Source organism: Phalangium opilio, unplaced genomic scaffold (genome assembly GCF_054372755.1).
Source record: "Phalangium opilio isolate 3A_F unplaced genomic scaffold, DU_Popi_V2 ptg000082l_1, whole genome shotgun sequence".
In the NCBI taxonomy this organism is placed as follows: domain Eukaryota; kingdom Metazoa; phylum Arthropoda; class Arachnida; order Opiliones; family Phalangiidae; genus Phalangium; species Phalangium opilio.
Window position 1 is genome coordinate 3,713,974 of NW_028324189.1, and position 22,730 is coordinate 3,736,703.

The window sequence follows — 22,730 nt, forward strand, 5'->3', positions numbered from 1 at the left end:
CATAATGCATATGGATCATATCATACGATGTCCCGAGTAACAGGTGTCTAATACCCATCGGCATTTGGACTACTATCAGAGCGTGGTGGGATATGGTGGGGCATCGTCTCAATTTTAGGCCTATTTCGCTGGCCACCGGGATATTGGTCTATACAAATGCACTTTATCACGTCCTCCTTTCTTCGAGCTATAGTAAGCTTTCTGCCATTTCAGCTACCATCACTTTGCTTCCTGAAGGGAGAGAGCGGGCAGCCTCGGACTGTAGTCTGTAGGCGCTTTCATCTCCACACCAACCGCCCCCGCCCCTGTCCCCTTTTGCCCCAGTCTTATCTTTTCCTCTGTCTGTCGCCCTAGCAGATCAGCCCACCCGCTGCTAAGGCTAACTTATTAGAATGATAAATTATTCTTTTATATGTCCGAACGGAGACGGGAGACGATCGGACCCAAGAAATAACAAAAGACCAGCGCGTGGGCCGTCGGGTGGGCGAGAAGTGAAGGGGGGACACGCGTCATGGACGCTGTTTCTTTTTTGAGCTCAGTGGGACGGGAAATATTGTCGGTTAAGGAATGGTAACATTTGGGATGCCAAAATTTGGGCTGGTCTGTTATTGACCTGCTGGTCTTTGCCCTAATGTTTACTTTGACTACGTCACGTCTCTTAGCCCATCCCTCAATAACCAGTTGACAATTTCAAGTTGTTTTCATGTCCTGTTCTGAACTTACGGGGAATGTTGTCAGTGGTAACATTTGGGATGTCAAAAGCTTGGGTTGGTACCTTTTCGTACGTCTAGTTTATTAAGATCACGGCTTTAAATTTGTCCTTATGAAAATTATCAGCCTTTGATTACGTCACGTCTCTTAGCCCATCCCTCAATATCCAGTTGACAATTTCAAGTTGTTTTCGAGTCCTATTCTTAACTTACGTCCATGAACGTGCAGCAAAGAATTGAGACCTCGGCCCCAAAAATGTTTTGGCTTTTCAAACCAAAATGATAGCAAGGAGTTTATCTTAGCCTTCGAACTTCTTACAGTGCCAAGCATCGTCTGAGGAATTTCTTTATCGACCTCTTCTATCGAGGAAATAATAACTGTAGCTTTTTTTATTTTGCCCCTGGTGCTGGATACGATTTGAGCGGGGAACGATTGAAGCAAACGCTTGGCGTTGGCTTGGACAAAGTTTCGATTCCCAAAGCTATATGTATCCTCGTTTTTCCTCCAACCCTCCGATCCAATTGAAAATAGCGTTCACCCTAGTTTTCACGCTGGTCGTATATTTTTAGCGCGCCTGATGACGTGAGATGGTGAACCTTATGCTGTTGGGTGTACGTATCATAAGTTTATATGATGCGTTCCATTAGTATGACACTACATATTCTTCGTAAAGCTAGAGACTTACAGCTCGAGCTAGTTCGAGAACGACAAGCGAGAATTGCAATGTCTACACTCGGTTAGTTTTGCAGGACTTCCATCTTCCTATTTAGTCTGTACTAAGCCTTTGACTGCGCCTCACCAGAATCTATGACCTAGGTCACTTCATGACAAGCTCTCAGTTACCAGTGATAAACTTATGGTATGAACATATCGTATGAATTTTTGATCGTATATTGTATCTACAGGGAAATCATATGGAATAGTGAGTGACGTTTATAACAACGCACGCCATCACGCATTGCGTTTTCGTTTCTCTGTTTCTAAAATTATACGTGTTATACTGGTAATTTTTAAAACATTATATTTAATTTGAAATTCTATACTCTTATTTGGGTAGTGATGAGTATTTACCATCTTGTTTCCTTTTGATCTACGCAACTCTGACCTGACCATGGTGCGGCGGCTTTTTCTGAGTCTTCTTCGCAGCGAGTTCTTTGGCGCCATTATAGTCTGGGCTGAAAGATGGGGCTTGCGGGGATTGAACGGGCGATAATGTTGCCCCATCGCTCCTTTTATACCGCCGGCAACTTAAAGCGACGCTGTGTTTTGTACAACTGGGGCTGATGCCCCCGAAATAAGTGTATACAGTCAGAATACAGGCGCGTCTTTTAAAACGGAAGTACTCTTTCTTCCATCGCTAGACTACAAATTGCCGCATTTGTTTTCCTGGTTGAGGGAGATTTGCCTGCTGTATTCAGTGTTTTGTTATTTCGAAGGGGGTATATCCATTCTCTTTTTCTCACCACCTATATCTCGAGAAATGATTGTTTAGATTTCCTATACATAGCAGCTAGGAGTCTGTATGTCTAGGACAAAGAAAGACTCTAGAGCACCAACCACACAGCGAGATACAATCTGCCGGCATTAAAACTTTCTTTTATTCTCATAACTTTTCATAATACAATATGGTTATGAATCTAAGGTATAGTTTAGCTCTTGAATAACGATATGAATGGCCTAAGCATCTGTCAACGAAAATACCTTAACCCTTCACAAATTTACACATAATTTTCAGACTAGGGTGGATTGATACCATTTACACCAGCCATGCAGGAGGCGAGACTAGTCTGTACTACACCTTGTCCACCAATTATCCTGACCTCCTGCAGTGTAATCGGTATCAATCCTCCGTGTATAGAGAAATACACTTAATCTGTACAAAACCGTTGAAGGGTTTGAATTTCGTGCATGTCGCAGTGAGACCGTGCAATTAACCAATTGTATTATTGCCTTCAAACAAAGCACCTTTTTTTGCATGAGATCCGGATTTATTTTGACAATAGTATTAATAGGTTTATACTACTAACTAAAGTTACTGCATGAGAGGGAATGAGGCGGAACGTATGCTACCTTTTTGCGCCTTTTCATCAAACCGTGTCGAAACATTTCGCCTTTGTAAGTAATATTTTCAAACGAAGCACGCGCTAGGGGTCTTGTCTATTATTTTTTCTTTTTCGAACATACAATATTACTGTTAATCCAAACTGTCAGACGAGCTTGAATGCTCTTCGCGCCTTTTTATTTCATTCTTTTTTGGAAGCGATTCCTGTTCCTGTATCGGCACGCGATTCTCATTGTTGTCACGACATGTTCACGCTTTTGCTCTATATCCATACACTAATCCCCCCTATTAAATATTAAAAGCCTACCTTCTAATATTACAAGCAATTTTTCAACGGGTTACTTACTTTAGTCAGAGTATAATCAAAAACTATTATGCGTAGTACCAGCGTTGCAGCTTCTTTTATTTAGTAACGTTTAACCATTTATCGCGTGCAAACTTTGAGTTAAAAGGCATGTATTTATCTATAATAAGATAATGTGCATTATTTACACGTACTCTCTATCAAAGTAATTTTATTAAATATTTATGTAGCGAGTTGTAAGCTTGTATATTAGAGATGTAAGTCGATAATTTACCCACCTTTTATATCATACCATTATTTTACAATGGTAATTTACCAAAGAGTTGCCAAATTTAGCTTGAGTTTTTTAAATTTATATTTTGTAAAAATCATATATATATTTTCCCTTAGCCCCTGGAGGTTGGGCTGACCGAAAAGTCCCGTTGTATGTCGGATAAACTACTCAATAGGGGCTATAATATAGCTAGCCAGCCACTTAACACCGGTTCAGTTTCATTTAAATGTAATAACCTTGTTTTACTTAAAATGACATATTCTAATATATAATTTTTGACACATTTCCGGAACTAATTTTGAAAGGCTAAAAATTAAAAAGGAAAAAATAAGCTTTGTTTGTTCTCTGTATACTAGAGCTCTAGACCTTCCATTAGAGTTGCCCTAATACCTGTCAAGCTAGAACCGTCACTACCGATTTTGACGTACGTTTTAAGGAACTTCTCAAATACCCCTGGGACTGTAACAACTACAAATCAAAGCGTTGTTAACGCGTCACCTGCATTTAACAACGCTGCAAAGTTAGGTTGACAATTTAGGTGTTAAAGAAATTAAATCGGATAGACTGTGCATGCAGTTAAAGGGAAGTTACTGGTCATTTTTACCGGAAGTAGATGTTACTCTGGAATCGAGTCTTCTTTCGTTGGCTATTTAAACACATAGTTGTCACGTCTAACAAGGGTGACAGGTCGGTAGGAAGGGGGAGTTTCCAACGTTGTTTGCTCAGACTTTAAAACGACTAGAACCTAATAGCTTTAACCATTTTTTTATTGGAAGTTTTTTATATTTTTTTAATATAGCAAAATATATTTTGGTAAACATCTATGAAAATAATGAGATTTTTTTGTTAACGTTACTAAGCTAGTTGAAACTAACTAGGGGAGGGAGAAATTTCCCTGTCAATATGCTTAGAAAAACAGGGCGCAATAGCGTTACGTACACTAGCTTAAATTTAAGTGAAGAAAATAAAGTTTGCTTATTGGATATCACTTGATATTTAATGAAATTTTTCAGAATAATATTGTTTTAAGCTAGCCCCTGTATACCAGGGTTTGTCACGTGTTGTTTTTGCACGTAATGATAAAATATATATTTATAATATAAGCCTGTGATGTACTAACTACTATACAAGATATATATATGTATGTGTTCGAAATAAAAATCAATATCTTTGGCAGGGGAGGATTGTTTTAGGTCTTATCTACAAAGGAAGGAAAATTGGAGTGTTTTAAATTTAATTTCGTGTTTCTCTTTTTTTGTTATTTTCTCTTCTCAGGTTTCTACGTAATCGGCCCCTTACCATACCGTAGTTTTTAGGGAATGGCCACCAGGGGAAGACGTTCTTGTCGTCGTAGTCGCGGCCTACACGTTTGCAGATAAATCAGGTAATCTTCAATCCAATCTAGACCTCTCTCTCTCTCTTTTTCCCTACCATCCCTCCAAAACCTTCCACGGATAAGTCTTCCTTCTCTCTTCTGCTCTTTTCGTGCTCCCCCTTTTTTTGTAGGATACCTACCAGGTCGTTAGATTAGATTCAGGTAAAACTAAGGTTGGGTAAGAAATAAAAAAAGAGCTGATCCTCTCTGCTAGGCCATCCGTCTCTAGTTCTGTCCCAATCGTAGGACCGAAATTTCTTCTCTGATCCGAGAAATCGGGTCTTAATCGAGTTAATTAGGCGCTCGTTAAAGATACCCACTAGCGGCCGCGCCGAGATAGCCCTGGCGAGTTTTCTGATTAAGTATTGATCGTTTTAACTCGGTTTATCCCTTAATTGAAGACTGATCAAAGTCCTAATTTATTCTGCATTGCGGATGATGTTCGTGGATATTTGTTTAAAGTTGTTTCAACTAACATTGATGATTATGTTCTTAAGATTTTCTTTATCCTTTTGAAGTGTAATCAATTTTTAGTTTTATTTGAAAACCCGCGTTACTTTTCGAGCCTTGTTTAAACCAGGGAGGTGTTATTTTCGAGCCTTGTTTAAACCAGGGAGGTGTTAGAGAAGGAGAAGAATTGCACGCGCTTTAACACCCAAGGAAAGCTTGGTTATCGCTTATCACGTGACAAGCGGTATCAGAGTTCCCGCACTACGAACTGCCCTCTTGCAAGAATTTTGATAAGGAAACAATGCATTTTTGAATAAAGTACATGGGCGGAAAATTTTAACTCAATATAGAAACAGGAACCCACGTGACAAGAAGAAACTAATTTAACCCCCTTTCTCCCACTATTGGTTGGCTCACGCTACTTCACGTCTCCTTTTTGTATTGGTCCCTGATTAAACGTACCAAATTAAAAAGAGACTAGGTTGAGATGATTAACGTTGCCATTTTAATTTTTTGCAGTCACCAAGGTCAAAGTCAGTGGCCCGCCCCCTCCCCAAGGCCATGGTGGTGTCGGTGGCGGGGGCGGACTCGAGCACCACCAGGTTGATCGAGAACGGACGCCCCTCTACCGTATATGGCCGAATACCGGATTCCATTTTTGGTCGTTGCTGCGTTCTGAAAAGACCCAACATCAAGAGATGGCTCATTGTGGCGGTGGCTTTCTGCGTACTGTCCCTTCTCTTCTTTTCGTACTACGTTTCGCAATTCCATTATCACAGGTCAGTACCAAAACCTACGCTGAGAAATAATTGGTAGACAATCTGAAGCAGAAAAAAGAAAACAAATTTTTAGTCCCCTTGTACCATAGTCGAATCCCATAGTCTTAGTAGCTACCGTCCGGTGGTTGCTATCATTAATAATCCTTGATGCGCTATTGGATATTCGATAAAATATCCTGGACAGGAGAAAGTAGGGGAAGCGGAACACGTAGCAGATGTTCGGACCTTATAGAAGGAAGCTTAGAGGACAGTATACCTTTATCTTCTCACTGTCTTTTAGTAAAAAAGAAAGTCCTGAACATAAGACACACACTCTCTCTCTGTCCTCTAGAAAGTGTCGTGATGTTACGACGCACGTTTTTCGCTCTCTTTTACGTCATGACGTTGATCGACCTCCGGATGGCGCTGTTGCCAGCGTTCTTTTTAACCTTTTTTTTCGCCCCCTTTCTTCTCTGCACTATTTTAGTATTTTCCCGCCTTTCCCAGGCCGCAGCCTCTTCCATCCCAGTTGAGTTGAGTTTCCTTCGCACGCTTCTAGTTCTTTGTCTTCTCCCTAAAGCAATTTTTGCTATTTTCACGACGAAGAAACCTCGTTGTCTCTGACTTTGCTCACATTTTTCAACGTACACTTCTCTCTCTTATCTCGCTTCTGGCGGAAAAGTCTCAAACTTAACGTTTTAAAAGTTTCTTTGTTTTGAGGAGAAGTTTTATTATTTTTTCCACCAAAACATTTAAATACTCAGCTCAATGCTTATAATCATAGAAGACAAATTAGGCGTAATTATATGTATTCTAATTACGTACAATTAGCTAATTAGTTAGTTATACTTGGTAATTTCGTATAATCCTCGTTCGTTATGCCTGAAGTGAAACAAATCTCGCCTCGCCGTCGGTCATGCCTGCCCAATTTCGATTTAATATTAGACTCCATCTTTTAGTTTTACTTTAAAGTAGTGATCTTCTTGGGTTAGGTAATTCAAGGTGTTTCTGATAAATCTGCCATAAATTAGGGTGTGTTCTTAAGGTCAAATTGAGTGGAAAAGGTCAAAGAAATGTGGTGTAAGTCAGCTGTCAATAGTCTTCAATCATAGAACGTTATTGGATCTTTATCTAGCAGAAGTGTACTATTAAATGTGTAGAAGTGTGCGTACGCTGGTAATGTAAGCTAATTACCCTACATGGGTGACTATTTCCATGGTTTCAAGTTCCAATTAATGTTTAAATTTATGGCAGACTTATCAGAAACACACAATATAATCCTAAAACTGGGCAAACCATTCATATAGTCTATTACCACTACCACACCTTTTTATTTTTAACCCAACCTACAAGATAAAAATGGGTCTTACATTGTACGCTAGCTCCTGTTCGTTCGTAGGATACCTACCATGGTACCATTATTTTCTGTTTTCATTCTCTTATTTTTAGAGCGAGTTGGGTTTTTTTTTCAGTCAGTTCTTGTACAAGGAATCCTTTTTTCTCTCTTTCCAAACAACGTGGAGGAGGAGTTAATACAAGGGGTGCTCGGTCTAATCGTCTGCTACAGTATAAAACTGTTTTCTGGAGCGGAAACCCCCGTAAAGCGAGCTTGCCCTTTCGTACTGTACTGTTATAGAAAGCGGAGAATGCAGGGGGAGAGTAGGGGATGGGGGTCATACAGCCCGCCATTAATGGGACTTTCGTGTTATCCAACTTCTCTCAAACGAACCCGAGCTAGTACCGTGCACCAACCACGCGCTTGCTTCTAAGGTTCCATGGTTCGGCTTTTAGGCCTTATATTTCGAAAACGTATAACCATAAGTTTATAAGATTTGTTCCATAAGTATTACACTTCCTGTACTACGTAATGTTAGAGGATTACAGCTCGAGCTAGTTCGAGAACGACATGTGCGAATTGAAGTCCTGCATATGCACTCGGTGGTTAATTTTGCATGCAGGACTTCCATCTAGGTCCTATTTAGTCTGTACTAAGCCTTTGACAGCGCCTCTCCAGGCGTCGTTTTATCTCGAATCTATGGCCTACGTCACTTCATGACAAGCTCCAGTTTGTAACCAGTGACAAACTTATGGAACAAATCTTATGATCTTATGGTGTAACGTAACAACCCCTGAAGAGATCCTAGCTTTGCACAGATATATACATGCATTCCGTGTTTGCTCTCCAACAAGAAGCTATTTTCAGTATTGAACCGTAAGGCTAAAAGGTATTTCACATTGCCTTATATAACCGTGGAAACTGACTTAACTGTCCGTGCCATACATGGGGGAAAACAGACGAGGGAACCTCGTGAAAATGGCCACACTGGGAGATGTTAATATCCCCCGTAACTTACGTCAATGGGGTATTACTTATATACATACACAATTTTTGATGCAGTTTCTAGTTCTCTGCGTTTATTTTTGCATGTAAATTAAATTTTGAAAGCATTTTAGTATCATTCGGTATACAAAAATCCTTAAGCTCGTTTGAAGTTGGTCCACGTGAACCCAAAAATAGTTGAACTAATATGGTATACATAAAACTAATAGGAATGATTGTGTATCCATATCTGCGATAGTATTTTCTATGCGGGTTTTGTGGGCCGGGCTTGAGAACTTAGTATCCGTCACGTCTTATAATTCTGACGTATTTATAACTGTGATTTCATTAGTTGGTAGCGACTCGAAATCAGGTCTCGTAAAGCGCAACGAGGTAGATTATTCGTGAGGTTAAATTCGTCATACGTAATAATTACTCTGGGTCTTCCGCAAAATCCGCCTACATTCGTTGAGGAAATGGAAGGCTACACTATGATTCCAATTACCTGTATGCATTCCTAATCCTACCTATAGTACGAACTTTAAGTTCTCTTGGGTTATCAATCTCGTTAGGGGAACATTTTCTTAAAATAATACTATTTCAAACGTTTTATACCAAGTTCTCCTTTCTTTATAGAGGAAAGAATCAATTTTTATTTATTTATTTTTTTCTTTCTCCACGGTTTAAAAGCTGGATCGAGACGTATATTTCCAAGTTTTATTCTCTCTCTCTCTCTCTCTCTCTCGCTCTCTCTCTCTCTCTCTCTCTCTCTCTCTCTCTCTCTCTCTCTCTCTCTCTCTCTCTCTCTCTCTCTCTCTCTCTCTCTCTTTAAAAGGTTTAGAGATGAAAAAAGACGCAAGCGGACCCGGATATATACAGGAAAAAAGTCCAGATATTTTCAATAAGCCGTTTTTCAATAAGGGCTTCGAATTCTGCAGGCGGAAATTACTCTCGCCGGCTGTGATAGATTAACTTTTCGACACATAGCTATCCAAAAACCCTATCCACACTCTCTGGCCCCCGCCTTCAATTCTTAAAGCTAAAGCTAAAGCTAAACCATTGTGAAAATAGGCCTATTGTCGAAGCTGTCGTACCGCGACTATGCTCTTCTTGACAGCTTTTCCACTTTCAAAACAAGGTTCAATTCCACAAGAAAACCTTTACAAACAAAAAGGAAAACTGTAATATGTTGCGTTCGAATTCCCTGAACGTCTATAGACCTCCCTAAATATTTTCCACTTGTAAACTTATAACTTCAAATGCGTGTCCACGCTGCTATGATCGTAACTGGAGGGTAGGGTTTTCTTTTTATACCTTAGGGTTTGGTGGAGTGACGAAGACGTATCTATCTACTTCACCAATTTTGTTTGTTGCTTGAAATACTGATAGACTGAACCTTAAGTCGTAGGTTTGGGTATGCTTCGTTATCCTGAAGGGATGAACGTAATTAGTTAGGCCTATATCAAAACTAACCAGTATTTATTTCTAAGTGAATACCTTAATCTACCCATGAAAATGAATGGTCTCTTTTGATAGAACTTAGTAGTAGTAGCTTAACGATTTTTGCTGACTAAAGAAGACTCTATTCGAGGCTTGATCTAAGCCACCACGTAATCGCTTACTTTTTCCATTATCCAACACTTCCTTGGACATATGTCTATCCGATTAATCTGCGGGGTAAACCAAATTCGGTTGGTAGATGTAACTGACCATTGGCCTGAAACAATTGAAAAGACTAAAAAAAAATCTGAAGGGTAAACCACGGTCAATTTAAGCCGTCTATTAAGTGGAAACGGAACGAATCCTTTTCAGCCTCTAACGCTCCCTCTACCCTCTTATTCCCTTAGTCCGATTATTTTTCCTGATGGATTTTCAACACGCGATCTATTCTACGGTCGGTGTATGACGTCACATTTGACCGGTACCGACCCTATATAGTAAAAAGCTTATAGGGTGGAAAAAATATGCGGTGCAATCAAGAATATATGGAATTATCTCTAGAATATTTAGCCTTGAATTTGAAGTGTGGATAACAATCCCTTCTGCGTAGAGTATTTTGCAAGTTCTCTCCCCCTGCACTTGTTAAAGGTGGTTTCCCCCGCTGTATGACCCGGATTCTCCTTTCCACTGAAACCTTTAGAGAGGTTAACGGTAATATTTAGTATAGGCATAGACCGCTGTCGGTTACCTGTGTCATAGGGGCTAGCATTGTAAAGGGACCCAACTGTAAATAACCCGCAGGCTTGGTGTGTGGGCATCCCTTCATATATTAATGTTTGTTTTTAAAAATAATCGGTTTCATCCGTTAGTACCGTAATTAAGTAGTTAAGAATCGACGTTTCATCTATCTTTCTCTCCTCATCGATGGGTGAGAGGCTCGTTCAATATTCGTGTAAGAAATAAATGAATTCATTTAAGAACTTTTTTGGTCTCTCGGTACGTTGGAATCGGAATAAAGTTGACGCTATTGGAAACTCTCTCGGGATCGAACATTTTTTTTTTTTCAATGGGATTTTCTCGAGGATTTCTATTCTCTCTTCATCTCTTCGTTCGTTCTTTCGCATGCTCGCTACAAAGAATAAAATATATATAAAGAAAAAAAAAAATAACAGGGTCCGGTATTAAGCCTTTTTCGTAAGGTTTTTTCGGGGTAATAGCTAAAGCGAATTCTTCTCGTTCTCATTTTGCTCTTGTCGAGAAAAATAGCTCGAGTGAGTGAGAATACAGGTGCACAGTTGTACGTCCCGAATCGATTTCTAGTATATAGATATATATTTTTTGTTATGTAAGGTTTTAGTTTATTTTTTTTTTAGAAATATACGAGCGTGAATGTGGTGTTTTGTTGCTTATTATCGACATTTTTTGAGGCTCAATTGGGTTTATTAAATATATTAAAGTGGTATCGATGTATCGGCTAGTTCGTTTCCACGTCAATCAAATTTAGGCTCAAAGTAACTTAAATTGAATTTCACTTTAGCCCTAGGTTAAGGGTCAAACTATCTCACCCACCACTTTGTACGTACTTATGTTTAAGATACACCCATTAAGTTTTGGTAACCTGAGGTTAGTTGTTCACAAAGTAACTTTAATTGATTTTGACTTTAGCCCTGGGTTAAGGGTCAAACTATCTCAACACTTTGAATGTACTTATGTTTAAGATACAAACGTTAAGTTTTGCTGACCCAAGCTAGAGGTTACTTGAGTTCGCTCCCCTATCCTCGTAATGAGCTGAATGTCCCACATTTTTTGCGATGTAGTTCGCTAAACGTTTGGGTCCTTTTCGACCGAGGACATTGGCGAACAAAAAAGCTTACTGCTATTGAGTTCTTCGAAACAATACCATACCATCCGGGCAATCTATGATAATTTCCCGTCATCCATTCTTGGTTTATAGTCTTTGAAGGAATAGAAGGCCCGGGTGGATCGTGTCCATATATCTCTTCTTCGCCCCGGTGGCAAAAACGTTCTTGGGCCGCCCGGGGGAGGGGGGGGCTGTTCCCCCTTTTGTATATTTCGTCGCGCGCCGGCTTTTGTACACCACTCGCGCGTCCAAATCGCTACCGGAAATGAGGTACTCGAAAGGGGTCTAGAGCCGGAAGTAGCGATTGAAGGAAATGATGTTAAGCCGCTTTGGGCGCTCTATCAAGCAAAGGCCCGCGCGTCTCTGTTATATTCCTTCGTAACTTCGTTCAATGTCGGCTTACGAAATGCGGTAGCAAACGCTTTCACTCTCTTACCATAAACCCAGCTCATTGTTCCACCATCTCAAGCAGTACCGAAGGAGGCATAGGGGCAGGCCTTCTTTTGGCGCGATGATTGCTTCCCCAAAGGTATAGTTTTAAAGAGTCTTCTCTTTACACTGGTGTTACCCTGGAGTAAGTAAGGAGTAACCAAAAGTAACGGCTATACCCGTAGCCCCCACTCTTTCCATTGTTTGTAGAAAACTCCATAACGACGTTACGAGTTTTACAAGCCTCCTCTCTGTTATTTTCACTCTCTTTCTTAATTAAATAACGCCATCGCGCTTAAAAGAGCTTTAGGGGGGGGGAAGCCGAGGGCACGACCTTTGTTTATACATCGCTCCAATGTTAAGCTTAACCGATCAATACCTTACTTTAAAAGTTAGGACTTTTCTCATTTTTGAATTATATTTTCTTTCAGTTTTATGCGTCTGCCGCCCCAGCCTAATTTTCAATGCGGTCACGCCATACCCCCAATGGGCGCCAAGTCTTACGGAGGGGTCATTCCCGGTTCGCATATGGCCATGGTAAATCCGCACGCTTCCAACGCGCAGCTCAGGCTGGACGCCAAAGTACTAGTCTTCGTCGAAACGCAGTATTCTCCGTTGGGACGACTAATACGGGAAATTCTCGAAGCAGCTAGAATTAAGTAAGTGAACATTATTCCCGATACGCCATAATGTATACGGTTGTATAACGTCGAATTGATTTTTATTCGTAAACCCTTTGTATAGATTTAAGGTTGAGATTACGGGCAAAAGTTTACCGCTGTTGACTAATTTGGACAAAGGAAAGTTTGCCGTGATTGTCTTCGAAAACCTGGACAAGTATTTGATTATGAATCGATGGAACCGGGACTTGTTAGACAAATATTGTCGGGAGTACAATGTCGGAATCATCGGCTTTATGCATAAACGGGAGGAAGCTGTCAAGGGTGCTCAAATTAAAGGTAAGAATATTTATTCTATTTTAAAAAATACTTTTATCGAAATCTTAGGAAAATTTTTAATCATAGGTTTGCCGTTATACGTGGACACGAATGTCGGTTTGCAAAATTACAGAGTAAATCCGTCTTCCCCAATTCTTCGCGTTACTCGGGCTGGTGAAGTCTATTCCGGTGACCTTCCCGGTGAGGACTGGACTGTCTTCTATCCCAATCATTCCACTTTTGAAGCCTTGGGTCTCGCGCACGCTCAGATGGAATCCAACGACGTCATTGAAACCAATAGAACCAAAAAGAAAACTGTTATCACCGTTATTCAGGTCAGTAAAAAAATTTTAATAATCCATTGAACCATATCCGTAACTGCAATAGCTTGTAAGATATGTTCCATAAGTATACTTCTTAATGCTAGAAACTTACTGAGAGCTAGTTCGATTAGAGAACGGCAAGCGAGAATTGAACTCCTACACTCGGTGGTTAATTTTGCAGTCCATCTAGGTCCTATTTAGTCCGTATATTAAGCCTTCGACAGCGCCCCACCAGGCGTATCTTTACGATAATCTAAGACCTACGTTGTCACTTCATTACAAGCTCTCAGTTACCAGTGACAAATTTATGGAACGTATCTTATGAACCTATGATAACTGTCATATAATTGAAAAGTAGTTCGTCACTTAGTCGCGTCCATAAACAGTCCCCATAGAATTAAGCTCTATAAATGTTATATTTACTTGATTATATACCAAAGAAACGCGTACGATATCGCTTTATCAACATTAATCACTCGTTTAAACAAGATGGCCCAAGGGCTGGGCCTTAATAGTAATTTTACACGGCTCACGTGACCCCCCCCCCCGTATAGTTGATTTCCAATAAATCGTAAAACTAAAAAAATTTCTGAAACACAATCGTGTATCCCTTTAATTTCTAATAACGTCACATTTCAAATAATATTAATGAAACTAAATTGTGCACCCCACTAAAGTATAATTTTTAAAAACCATACGAATCAAATAATGTATTTAAACAAAATCCTGGATCCCCTAAACCAGAAATCACTATGACCGTAAAGCGTCCCCTCTATTTTACGAAACCTAACCTAACCATCCAGCATAATCTCTGATGTATCACGCGCACAAAGTGCAGTAGTGCACGAAAATTATCATCTTGTTTCCCTTCACTCAAAAAAGCCCGCGAGATTTAAACTACCTTTCTTTCCTCTCTCTCCGAGCGGGATGCCCCCTCTCCCTCTTCCCCCTCTCACTAATATACCAGGCAGGCAGTTCTCTCTCTACGCGGAGCTTCGTATCGCCACCGCGTACGCTAGCGATCTCTCTCTCTCATCGTAAGCGTACGTTTCGCGGACGCGACCGGTTTCCCTCTCTTATCGTAAGCGTTCGTTTCGCGGACGCGTCCGGCACAGGGACAGGGACAGGGGTTTTGGTGCCGTTTCTAAAATTTTAACGGAATAAAATTCCGTGTAAAATTAAAAAGCCAGGCCCGGAAAAACACTTTGGATTTATAGTTTACCTATTAGCTTAATAAGCTGAAAGGAACGTTGCATTGCATTAGGCTTTTTTAGTTTTTGTTTTCCTTTTCTTATCATCATAATACCATCGCGGAACCAGTGGTGCCATTCCGTAGAGAACTGAAAGGATCCGTAATTACTTTACTACATGGTCTGGAAAAAAATAATTGAATTCTTGGGGCTCGTTTTATCGGCTGTATTTTTGGGGAGGCCCGCGTGAGTTGAAACCCCTTACGTAGTAGTTGCGTGGCCCCTTCCTAGAAATATTTATCCAATCAAGAGGAATTCCAGACATTCTCTCTCTTTTAGCCAAGCATTTGCATGAGTCCTCTCTCCGCTTATTAGCCTCTTAAATAATGGTATTTCGTATTTGCCGGATGAGGATAGCTTTCTACAGTACCTCTTAATGACCCTATCCCTCCTTTAGACAAGGCCAATCTAGATTCTAATTTAACGCCGCGCCCCCCCCCCCTCCTTTTCAAAACTCTTAAGACTTCTCATCCCATTTGCGATCTCTCGCAACACTCGCCGAACGATTACCACTCCTTGGGTTATTGAGAATTATGGCACCACTCTCTCAAGCTGCTTACGCTAGAACTTCGGGGTCTATTCTGAATTATCGTCAATGGACATTCTTGAGGCAATTTACCGGGATACCTAATAGTCTTAGTATCATTCTTTTTAAGCCTTAATTGAAACTTCAATGCTTCCATGCCTACGTAATATGCCAATTTTTGTTGCCATTTAAACGCGATGGAGTATTGGCAAGTTATAAACACTTGTTCGAAATATTAACAGAAGGGGATAATAGAAGAAGGATGACACTCTGTATCCTCTTAATACTTTAGTTATGTAACTTGATACGCGCTCTCCTGCTCATCAAACTTCAGATGGGCATCGCAACGTGCAGGATGAATTCTATAACTGTTTAGTACTAAATTCTGAGCAATCAACCCACAAACCTTAATTGTCTTGACGTGGGACAAAAATCCACAAGCGCATGCGCCTTGGCAAATAGTAAAGCCCTAATGAGGGAACTATTTATTGGGAAGTGATTCGGTTTACTAGCCTTGCTCCAAATGTAAAATGATGTTGGTCTGCTTTGTGGTACACTTCTATCGAAGAGAAGTATTATATGCTTCTGATATTACGTATGTGCCAGGATCGTGTCACGTTTAGCGAAAGGTTAACGACCACCCTATAGGTTTTTTGTTCTGGAATTGATATAGAAATTTAAAATTTACAACCCATCAAAGGGACTTGTACAGTCTTGAAGAGAGCTATATATTTTAAAACCCAGGTTGAATTGTATACTTTTAAATATTCATGACGTTCTCGTCGGTCGTTTGTGAATAAGTTTTACAAGATACTTTATACTTTGTTACGGAATTTAAAATTATGGCAGATTCCTTGTAACAGTAACAATATACGAGTTCCTTGGCTCAAATACTAAATAGTTGACGATTCTCTTTAGAAACTTACGATTCCCTTACGTATAGTTTGCGATCTGTCTAATGCGTTGTCAATAATTAACACGTCGTCTCTATATAGTAGCGTAGCGTTTTAACGGGGAACGCGTATTCCCAATGGGTTTGTTTCCGAGTCATACGTTCCGCTAAAGCGTTTGTCATTCCAGTCTCCCGCTTCCCTTGTCCGAATATTTGAACGTATGTCGTTACTACTGTATTAACGTTGTTACTAAACTCTAATTATATCCCTTTAGTTTCAAAATTCGCAATTACTTAGGTCGATCCAGGCCTACTCCTTAGCATTTCTCTAATAAATAAACGTGGGTAAACAAACTATGCACCCGTACAAAGGTTAATAGACCGTTTCGACTTAAAAAAAGGGGTTGATACATTGCCATCCGTCTCTGCGTGCGCACTCTCATGATAGAGATAGACTACTGCGCAGGCGCCAAAAACGAGATGGAAGGTAAAGTTTTACTCCCCGTGTCTTTCCCCTTAGTTACATCGAAATGGATGGTATATTCTAACCGCCTTACGCAGATATTCATGTCTTCTTTCTGGGAATTACTTTTTATATTGACTCTCACTTTATGTTAGAACAATATTGGGCTCTCGGGAAACTTCTTAGCCCAAAGATACAAAATACTTCCATGTCTCGAAAAGAAACCCAAACTTGCACTTTCCTAGCTCTCCATCCTCTCAAATTCTCCTATTGATAAGCTGGACACAGTGTCACTCAAATAAATGACACAGCCCGTAACATTAACCTTTGACCTATGATTCGTAAAGAACAATACATCTTGTATCAAGCCCCATATGCTGTCTTCTCTCCCTTGTTTCGTCTGTCATAAATAAATCCATCGGGGGATCAGGGCTCCATACTATGATATGGATGGATTGAGATGTATCTTGTTTCCTTTCTGTTTGTAATTTCTATGCCTCTATCTGTCTTTTTCCCGTTTTGAAAGAGAAAGCCGGTCCTCACTCAGATTTATAATTCACAAATTTTGGGAGGAGGGTAGGGAGTTAGGTCTAGGGTTAACGGTATTTCGCCTTAGGCGTAATGCGGCGAAGATATAACGTTTCTTCCGGAAAAATTCGTTCATCCAATTCATAAATCGCCTTTTTATCCTGTTAAACCTTGGGCTTGCTCCTGTTATGTCTTGCGGAAAAGATAACACATGATTTTGTTAAGTTTTCCAAATGGAAAAGAAAATAAAACCGAAGGACCCAAGGCTCTTCATATTATACAGACCTGGATGTTGTTGCTAAATGTTGCTCTATAGTTTGCCGCTTCTTCTTGAGAAATTTACGGAGAATTAACTTGCCACCTGAGCATGGAATGAAGGCAAAGAAACTTCAAACGAAGTTAGCGTTAGGCTTAAGGCGACTCAGGCGACTGCTGAAGTTCTTTCGAATCGAACTTTCTCTTGTAATATAAATTATCTCATTTTTTTATTTCGGTATTACCATAAGTTCATATGATATGTTTCACTGGTTACAAACTGGAGCTTGTCATGAAGTGACGTAGGTCATAGATTCGAGGTAAAGCGACGTCTGATGAGGCGCTGTCAAAGGCTTAGTACAGACTAAATAGGACCTAGATGGACTGCAAAATTAACCACCGAGTGTAGGACTTCAATTCTCGCTTGTCGTTCTCGAACTAGCTCGAGCTGTAAGTCTCTCTCAGTAGTATTACGAAGTATAGGTTGTGTCATGCATGGAACATATCTTATAAACTTATGGTATTACTAATTTATTTATTTTTAAAACCGCACGGCGTGTTGCTTGTTGGCAATTCTTAAATTTATAGGTCTTCATTTCCTGATTTCTGTGCACAGCTTAGACCGGCAGCTGCTTCACTCGAAGAGTAACTGTTTTTTCTGGACGCTTAGTTGTTGGTGAAAACGGGAAAACGAATCACGCAGTTCTAATAAAAGCTTTATCTACTACCAACAGGGAATGCGTGCCGCTTTTCATAAACGCCTTTCTGATTCGCTTCATTCTTTTATTGCACTGCCCTTGCAAAAAGAAAAATGCGTTTTATTTCCAACATATAGCGTTACAGAATTCTTTTTTTCTTCTCATACAGAGAACTGTACAGTATAGTCACGATCGTAACTCCTATATGTATGTTCCTTATAACATGTTTTCTATTTTCACATTTTTATTTTATTTTTTTTTGTTGCTTTTGTGAAATGTGTGTTCTCAAAAAAGTATATTTAAATACCCATAATGCAGATTTTCTGCGCCGTAGAATTTTTTAATCTTCACAACAAACAAAAGAAATGGAGGAGTTACTTGTTTACTTAATTCATCTTCCCTTTCCCAATATCTGTCGTTCAATTACTCCATAATGCGTCGTTTTCACGTAACATCCGTGGCCCTAGCCTAAATGGCAAAGATGATTATTCGAAAAAAAGAATAGAGCTTACTTAAAAAAGGAATGACTAGTTTTTTTACCCTAATAGTTACTTTGTTCCCAACTTATAGTTAAAGCAGTAGGCCCAAGCCTTTTTAATCTAATGCACGTTCTTCCTATTAATCTCATATCGGATGAAGTTAGGAAAGTAGGAAGGAAACACCCCGAGCTTTTAAACGTGGTTTGTCAAAGCGCCTCTCTCTCACACACACACTGCATGCTCTCTGTTTTGCGTTTATATGCACATCTCCTTCATTTGGAGAGACTGGAGAGCTTTAGTTTTGGAGACATGCATGCGTGTATGCTTGCTAGTGCTACCAATCTCTCACTCTTTTCCGCTTTCTGCTTGGCTTTAAGAGCTAATGGCAACTACCGGAAGAGAATCGGGAATGCCCTGGGGTTCGTTTCGAGACTCCAGAACGCGGGAAAAGGTTGGCAGGGGAAGTGAAAATGACGTGGCGGTGAAAGGTGCATATGATCTTCCTCCTGAAATAGCCTGTTTCTTGCTAACAGCGTGGCTACGCTATGATACTGTTTGTGTCTTCCTTCTCTTTCCCGTCTAAGGGATAGATAGTTAAAGACATATTGCTTTAATTTTTCGTTACCATACGGCTCCCCTAGCTGACCTGTTCGTAGGGGGTTTTCCCTATGCCTTAAGTATCAGTTTTCATGTACACTCCACGTTGGAGGTCCTGATTATATCAAAGGGCTTCCGCATATGCCCGGGTTCCATCATCGTCGTCAACTCTTCCTCGAGCTTGTCTGTTTATTCAATGCTTATTATTAACCTTAAAACCGTATATAGGCTGTAGTCGATAATGCTAATTTTGAGTTTTAGACCTTCGAAACTCGTGTTATTATAGACCTAGTTGCTATCCTAGCGTTGAACCAAAAGTTTATAAGATATGTTTCATAAGTATGACACTCCCTATACTTCGTAATGCTATCTAAAGACTTACTGCTCGAGCTAGTTCTAGCAGAACGACAAGCGAGAATTGAAGTCCTATCTCGGTGGTTAATTTTGCTGGACTTCCATCTAGGTCCTATTTAGTCTGCATTACTAAGCCTTTGAGAGTGAGCGCCTCACCAGGCCTCCCTCGCTTTACCTCGAATCTATGACCTACGTTGTCACTTCATGAAAAGCTCCAGTTTGTAACCATTGACAAACTTATGGAAGGAACATATCTTATAAACTTATGTTGAAACTTAATGTTTGTTCAATGTTTTAAGTATGTTTTTTACGAGGATCCCAAAGTTAAGCGAGAGAGTTCCTAAAGTTTATAACGACGTATAGAATTGGGGATTTTTCTACTTTGGGCTTTTCTTTGTTTGTGTATTAGACTGGATACGTTGTACCTTACGAAATAGAAAGCTGTTGGAACGATAACCCCTTGTTCGAAAAAGGCTAACTTTTATGGAGTGTTTAAGAGGTTTGCCCTTTCGCGAACCGCGCTTCGCTCTCTAATGGCCATTACTTCTTTCAATGCCACCATGCACGGCCACGTTGTACATCAAGAGGCCTTAACTCGCCTTCTTTTCGCTGCTCTTTTTAGATAAAATAAGCCTTATTCCAGCAGGCTAGACTATAGGATCTATGGCCTTATTTTTAACTGAATAAAGTCGTTAGGTAACCTTTACGACCTGCCTACAAGAACTAGCAACATATGTTTCTCCATGCCAGCTAAAACATTCTTGAAATTCCCTTTAGGCCTTGGCGCCGCTTTTCCCCATATCCTTTCCCAACGAAACGTGCCCAAATTAAATCATTTTGAGCATATCTCGAGACTTTTAAAAAGAAGCGCGTGGCCGGACCGGTGTTGTTCAGTGTTATCCCTTTGGATATATAGAGATCCGTTGAGACTGTCTCTTTAGCAGACGACAAACGGATATATCTAGGTATCTTGTACGACATATCCCGTATACGTAAGTCCAGACCGAACGAAAAACCGCGACAATATCTTGCCGGAATCGCGTATACTTAAGAAGATCAAATGGATTATCGCTAATCTTTCTTTTCTCTTTCTTTCTTTCATACGCCATTGATTCCGCCATGTAACAAAGCTAAGAGGAAATAGCTTCGTGGTAAGGCTTAGGTTCCCTTCTCAGACCTTCAAAGGCAGTCAAAGAGATTAGTGTAGAAAACCTCCAAACGCAGGCAGAGATTTCAAGCAACGTTTTTAAAACACTAAATCCCTTACATCGGAAACGTATAACCTTTAAAATTTAATAATTCCTTCCATGAATATTGCACTGTGGCAAAAGATATCCTCACTTAAGTTAAAGGACTTTACTAGTTTCTTTTTCTCACGAGGGTTTAATAAATTCTCTCTAAAATTTAACTTGCCCGTTTGAAATTAATCTTTATTCGTCCCAAGTGGTAGGATAAGAATTTTCACTTTGCATACCCTACAAAAATCCCCTAAATTATATTTTCTGGTCTCCCTCTTTCACGACCTTAAATTTATTATATTAATCTGATTAAATTATAAATTAATTTTCCCCCTCTCCTTTTTAATTCATCTTTAAAAGTTTTAAAACTCGCGATGATGAAATATGATAAGGAATTTTCACACTTTCAGTAACTTTATGGAAAGGATGGTATAGAAAAAAAGAAAAAAGAAAAAAACCACTAAAAGAATCCCCTTGCCAGCTTAATTGAAACAAACGGGCTGACGGTTTTTTTATGCTAGCAAGAATTATACCTCACGATAAAATTGGCTTCATCTAATGTATACTAATGGCCTTTGGTTGACGTATAAAAATTTGCTTTGGGGCTTTGGGACATAAATAACCAAGTTTTCTTGGTCTTCTAATTACCTCCCTATAGATGAAAAAACTTAATAACAAACGTCCATTATTTGATGTAATTAAGTAGGTTTAGGTCGCGACTCTTGTGTAAGGTAATCAATTGTACTTCAAGTTTCTTTGTCCGTTTTCAGCGTTGCCACAGGTAACGGAAAACCTGGGGAAGTTGGGGATTTGAAAATGGGATAAAGTGGTCAAGGAGTTTTAATAAAGTCAGGGAATTAGACTTAAGTGGAAGTGATAAATATATTTTTGGCCTTAAAATGTCATTGAAAATCACAGAAAACAGTCAGGGAAATTCGAATCTGCTAGATCGAGTTATCATATTCCATAGTTGCCCCATTTGAGAGCTAAAGGAGCTGTAGAAATTTCCTAACCGTATCTTAACTTTAACCGGGTTTCATTCAGTATTGCCAGCAATTTGTTATTAGAGCATCTCATTCTCAGGTTTGGAACTGAATTGAATAGAACTACTAGCTTATTAGTATCTGTTAGAGATAGGGGTTGAATTGTACACTTCACAAGTGACTGGCAACAGTTATCTGGAGAGAAATTACAAATGGTTTTGGCTAGAGAACAACTATTGGACTGTCACACTCGAACTTCCTTCTAGTAATATCCTTCTGGTTCTAAATACTGCTTGGGTGTGTATCATGCTCGCGCTAGGTTTTGCTTTTAAAATTGATGCTAGGCTACATTTTTTTATTTTTAACTATACTACCTAGCCGGTCGAGTTCTTTTGTTGTCCTCGCTCTAGCTAGTATTTTTAGGGAGCAAAAAGGTTTGAGAGCAATTAATAGGCTGTTAAGAGCCCTGTTTCACCACCACCGTGCTGTTATTAATGATGTTACTGGCTCGCTTTTTAACTATATAGGGAGAAATTCCGTCCCATTTTAATTACCGTTACCCCGGGCTTAGATAAAACATATAATAGAATAAAGGATTTTAATTTGGATGACTTAAGTGATGGTGACCATGGAAATAAACTGAAAATGAATATATTAGGCTTAGCTATTCATTCTTTTTAAGTGCGTGGGTTATTCTTAGATCTGTTAAGTAACTTAATATAATTAAATTTAAGTCTTTCTTTCGCTTAATAGTCCACGCGAAATAAACGTGATAATTTGAATTTAGAGAAGATATTGTTATATAACTTTTAAATCAATGCAAATTCGAAACTTAAATATTAACGATAATTAATTATATGTATAAAAATTATCCTTTGTGCATTTGAATATCTTTAATATTAATATGATTTAATTAGTAGGGTCTTCTCTAATGGGTTGTCTTTAAATATTTAATTACGAAATCTCCCCTTATTGAAGGGAATATGAACTAGCTATGAATTATTTTACGCCTTATGTCACTAATATCTCTATTAAACTCAATGAAGGTAATATTCCCTTTATAACTTTCTCAAAACTTCCGAAGCGAGTTCAGGAATTAAAGAAAAACAATTTTCTCTCGTAAGTGTCCATTTAAAACCAAAATATTGTAAGTTCTATCATTTACATCGTGAAGTTACAATATTTTCGCTGTATAAACACACAGCCAAAATTGAGGCTTAAT

General features: G+C 39.4%; 1 protein-coding gene across 3 annotated transcripts in view; it reads left to right on the forward strand.

Annotated features, from left to right (window-relative positions):
• The window catches only part of sfl (N-deacetylase and N-sulfotransferase sfl), a 103,319-nt gene that overhangs the window by 59,686 nt on the left and 20,903 nt on the right, over positions 1–22,730 (forward strand). For all 3 annotated transcript variants that reach the window (XM_089847745.1, XM_089847746.1, XM_089847747.1), the window contains 5 exons: positions 4,627–4,735; positions 5,696–5,955; positions 12,416–12,643; positions 12,729–12,943; positions 13,010–13,257. In XM_089847745.1, coding sequence (XP_089703871.1) covers positions 5,738–5,955; positions 12,416–12,643; positions 12,729–12,943; positions 13,010–13,257 — 909 coding nt within the window. In that variant the 5' untranslated portion in view covers positions 4,627–4,735; positions 5,696–5,737. The remainder of the gene's footprint in view (positions 1–4,626; positions 4,736–5,695; positions 5,956–12,415; positions 12,644–12,728; positions 12,944–13,009; positions 13,258–22,730) is intronic.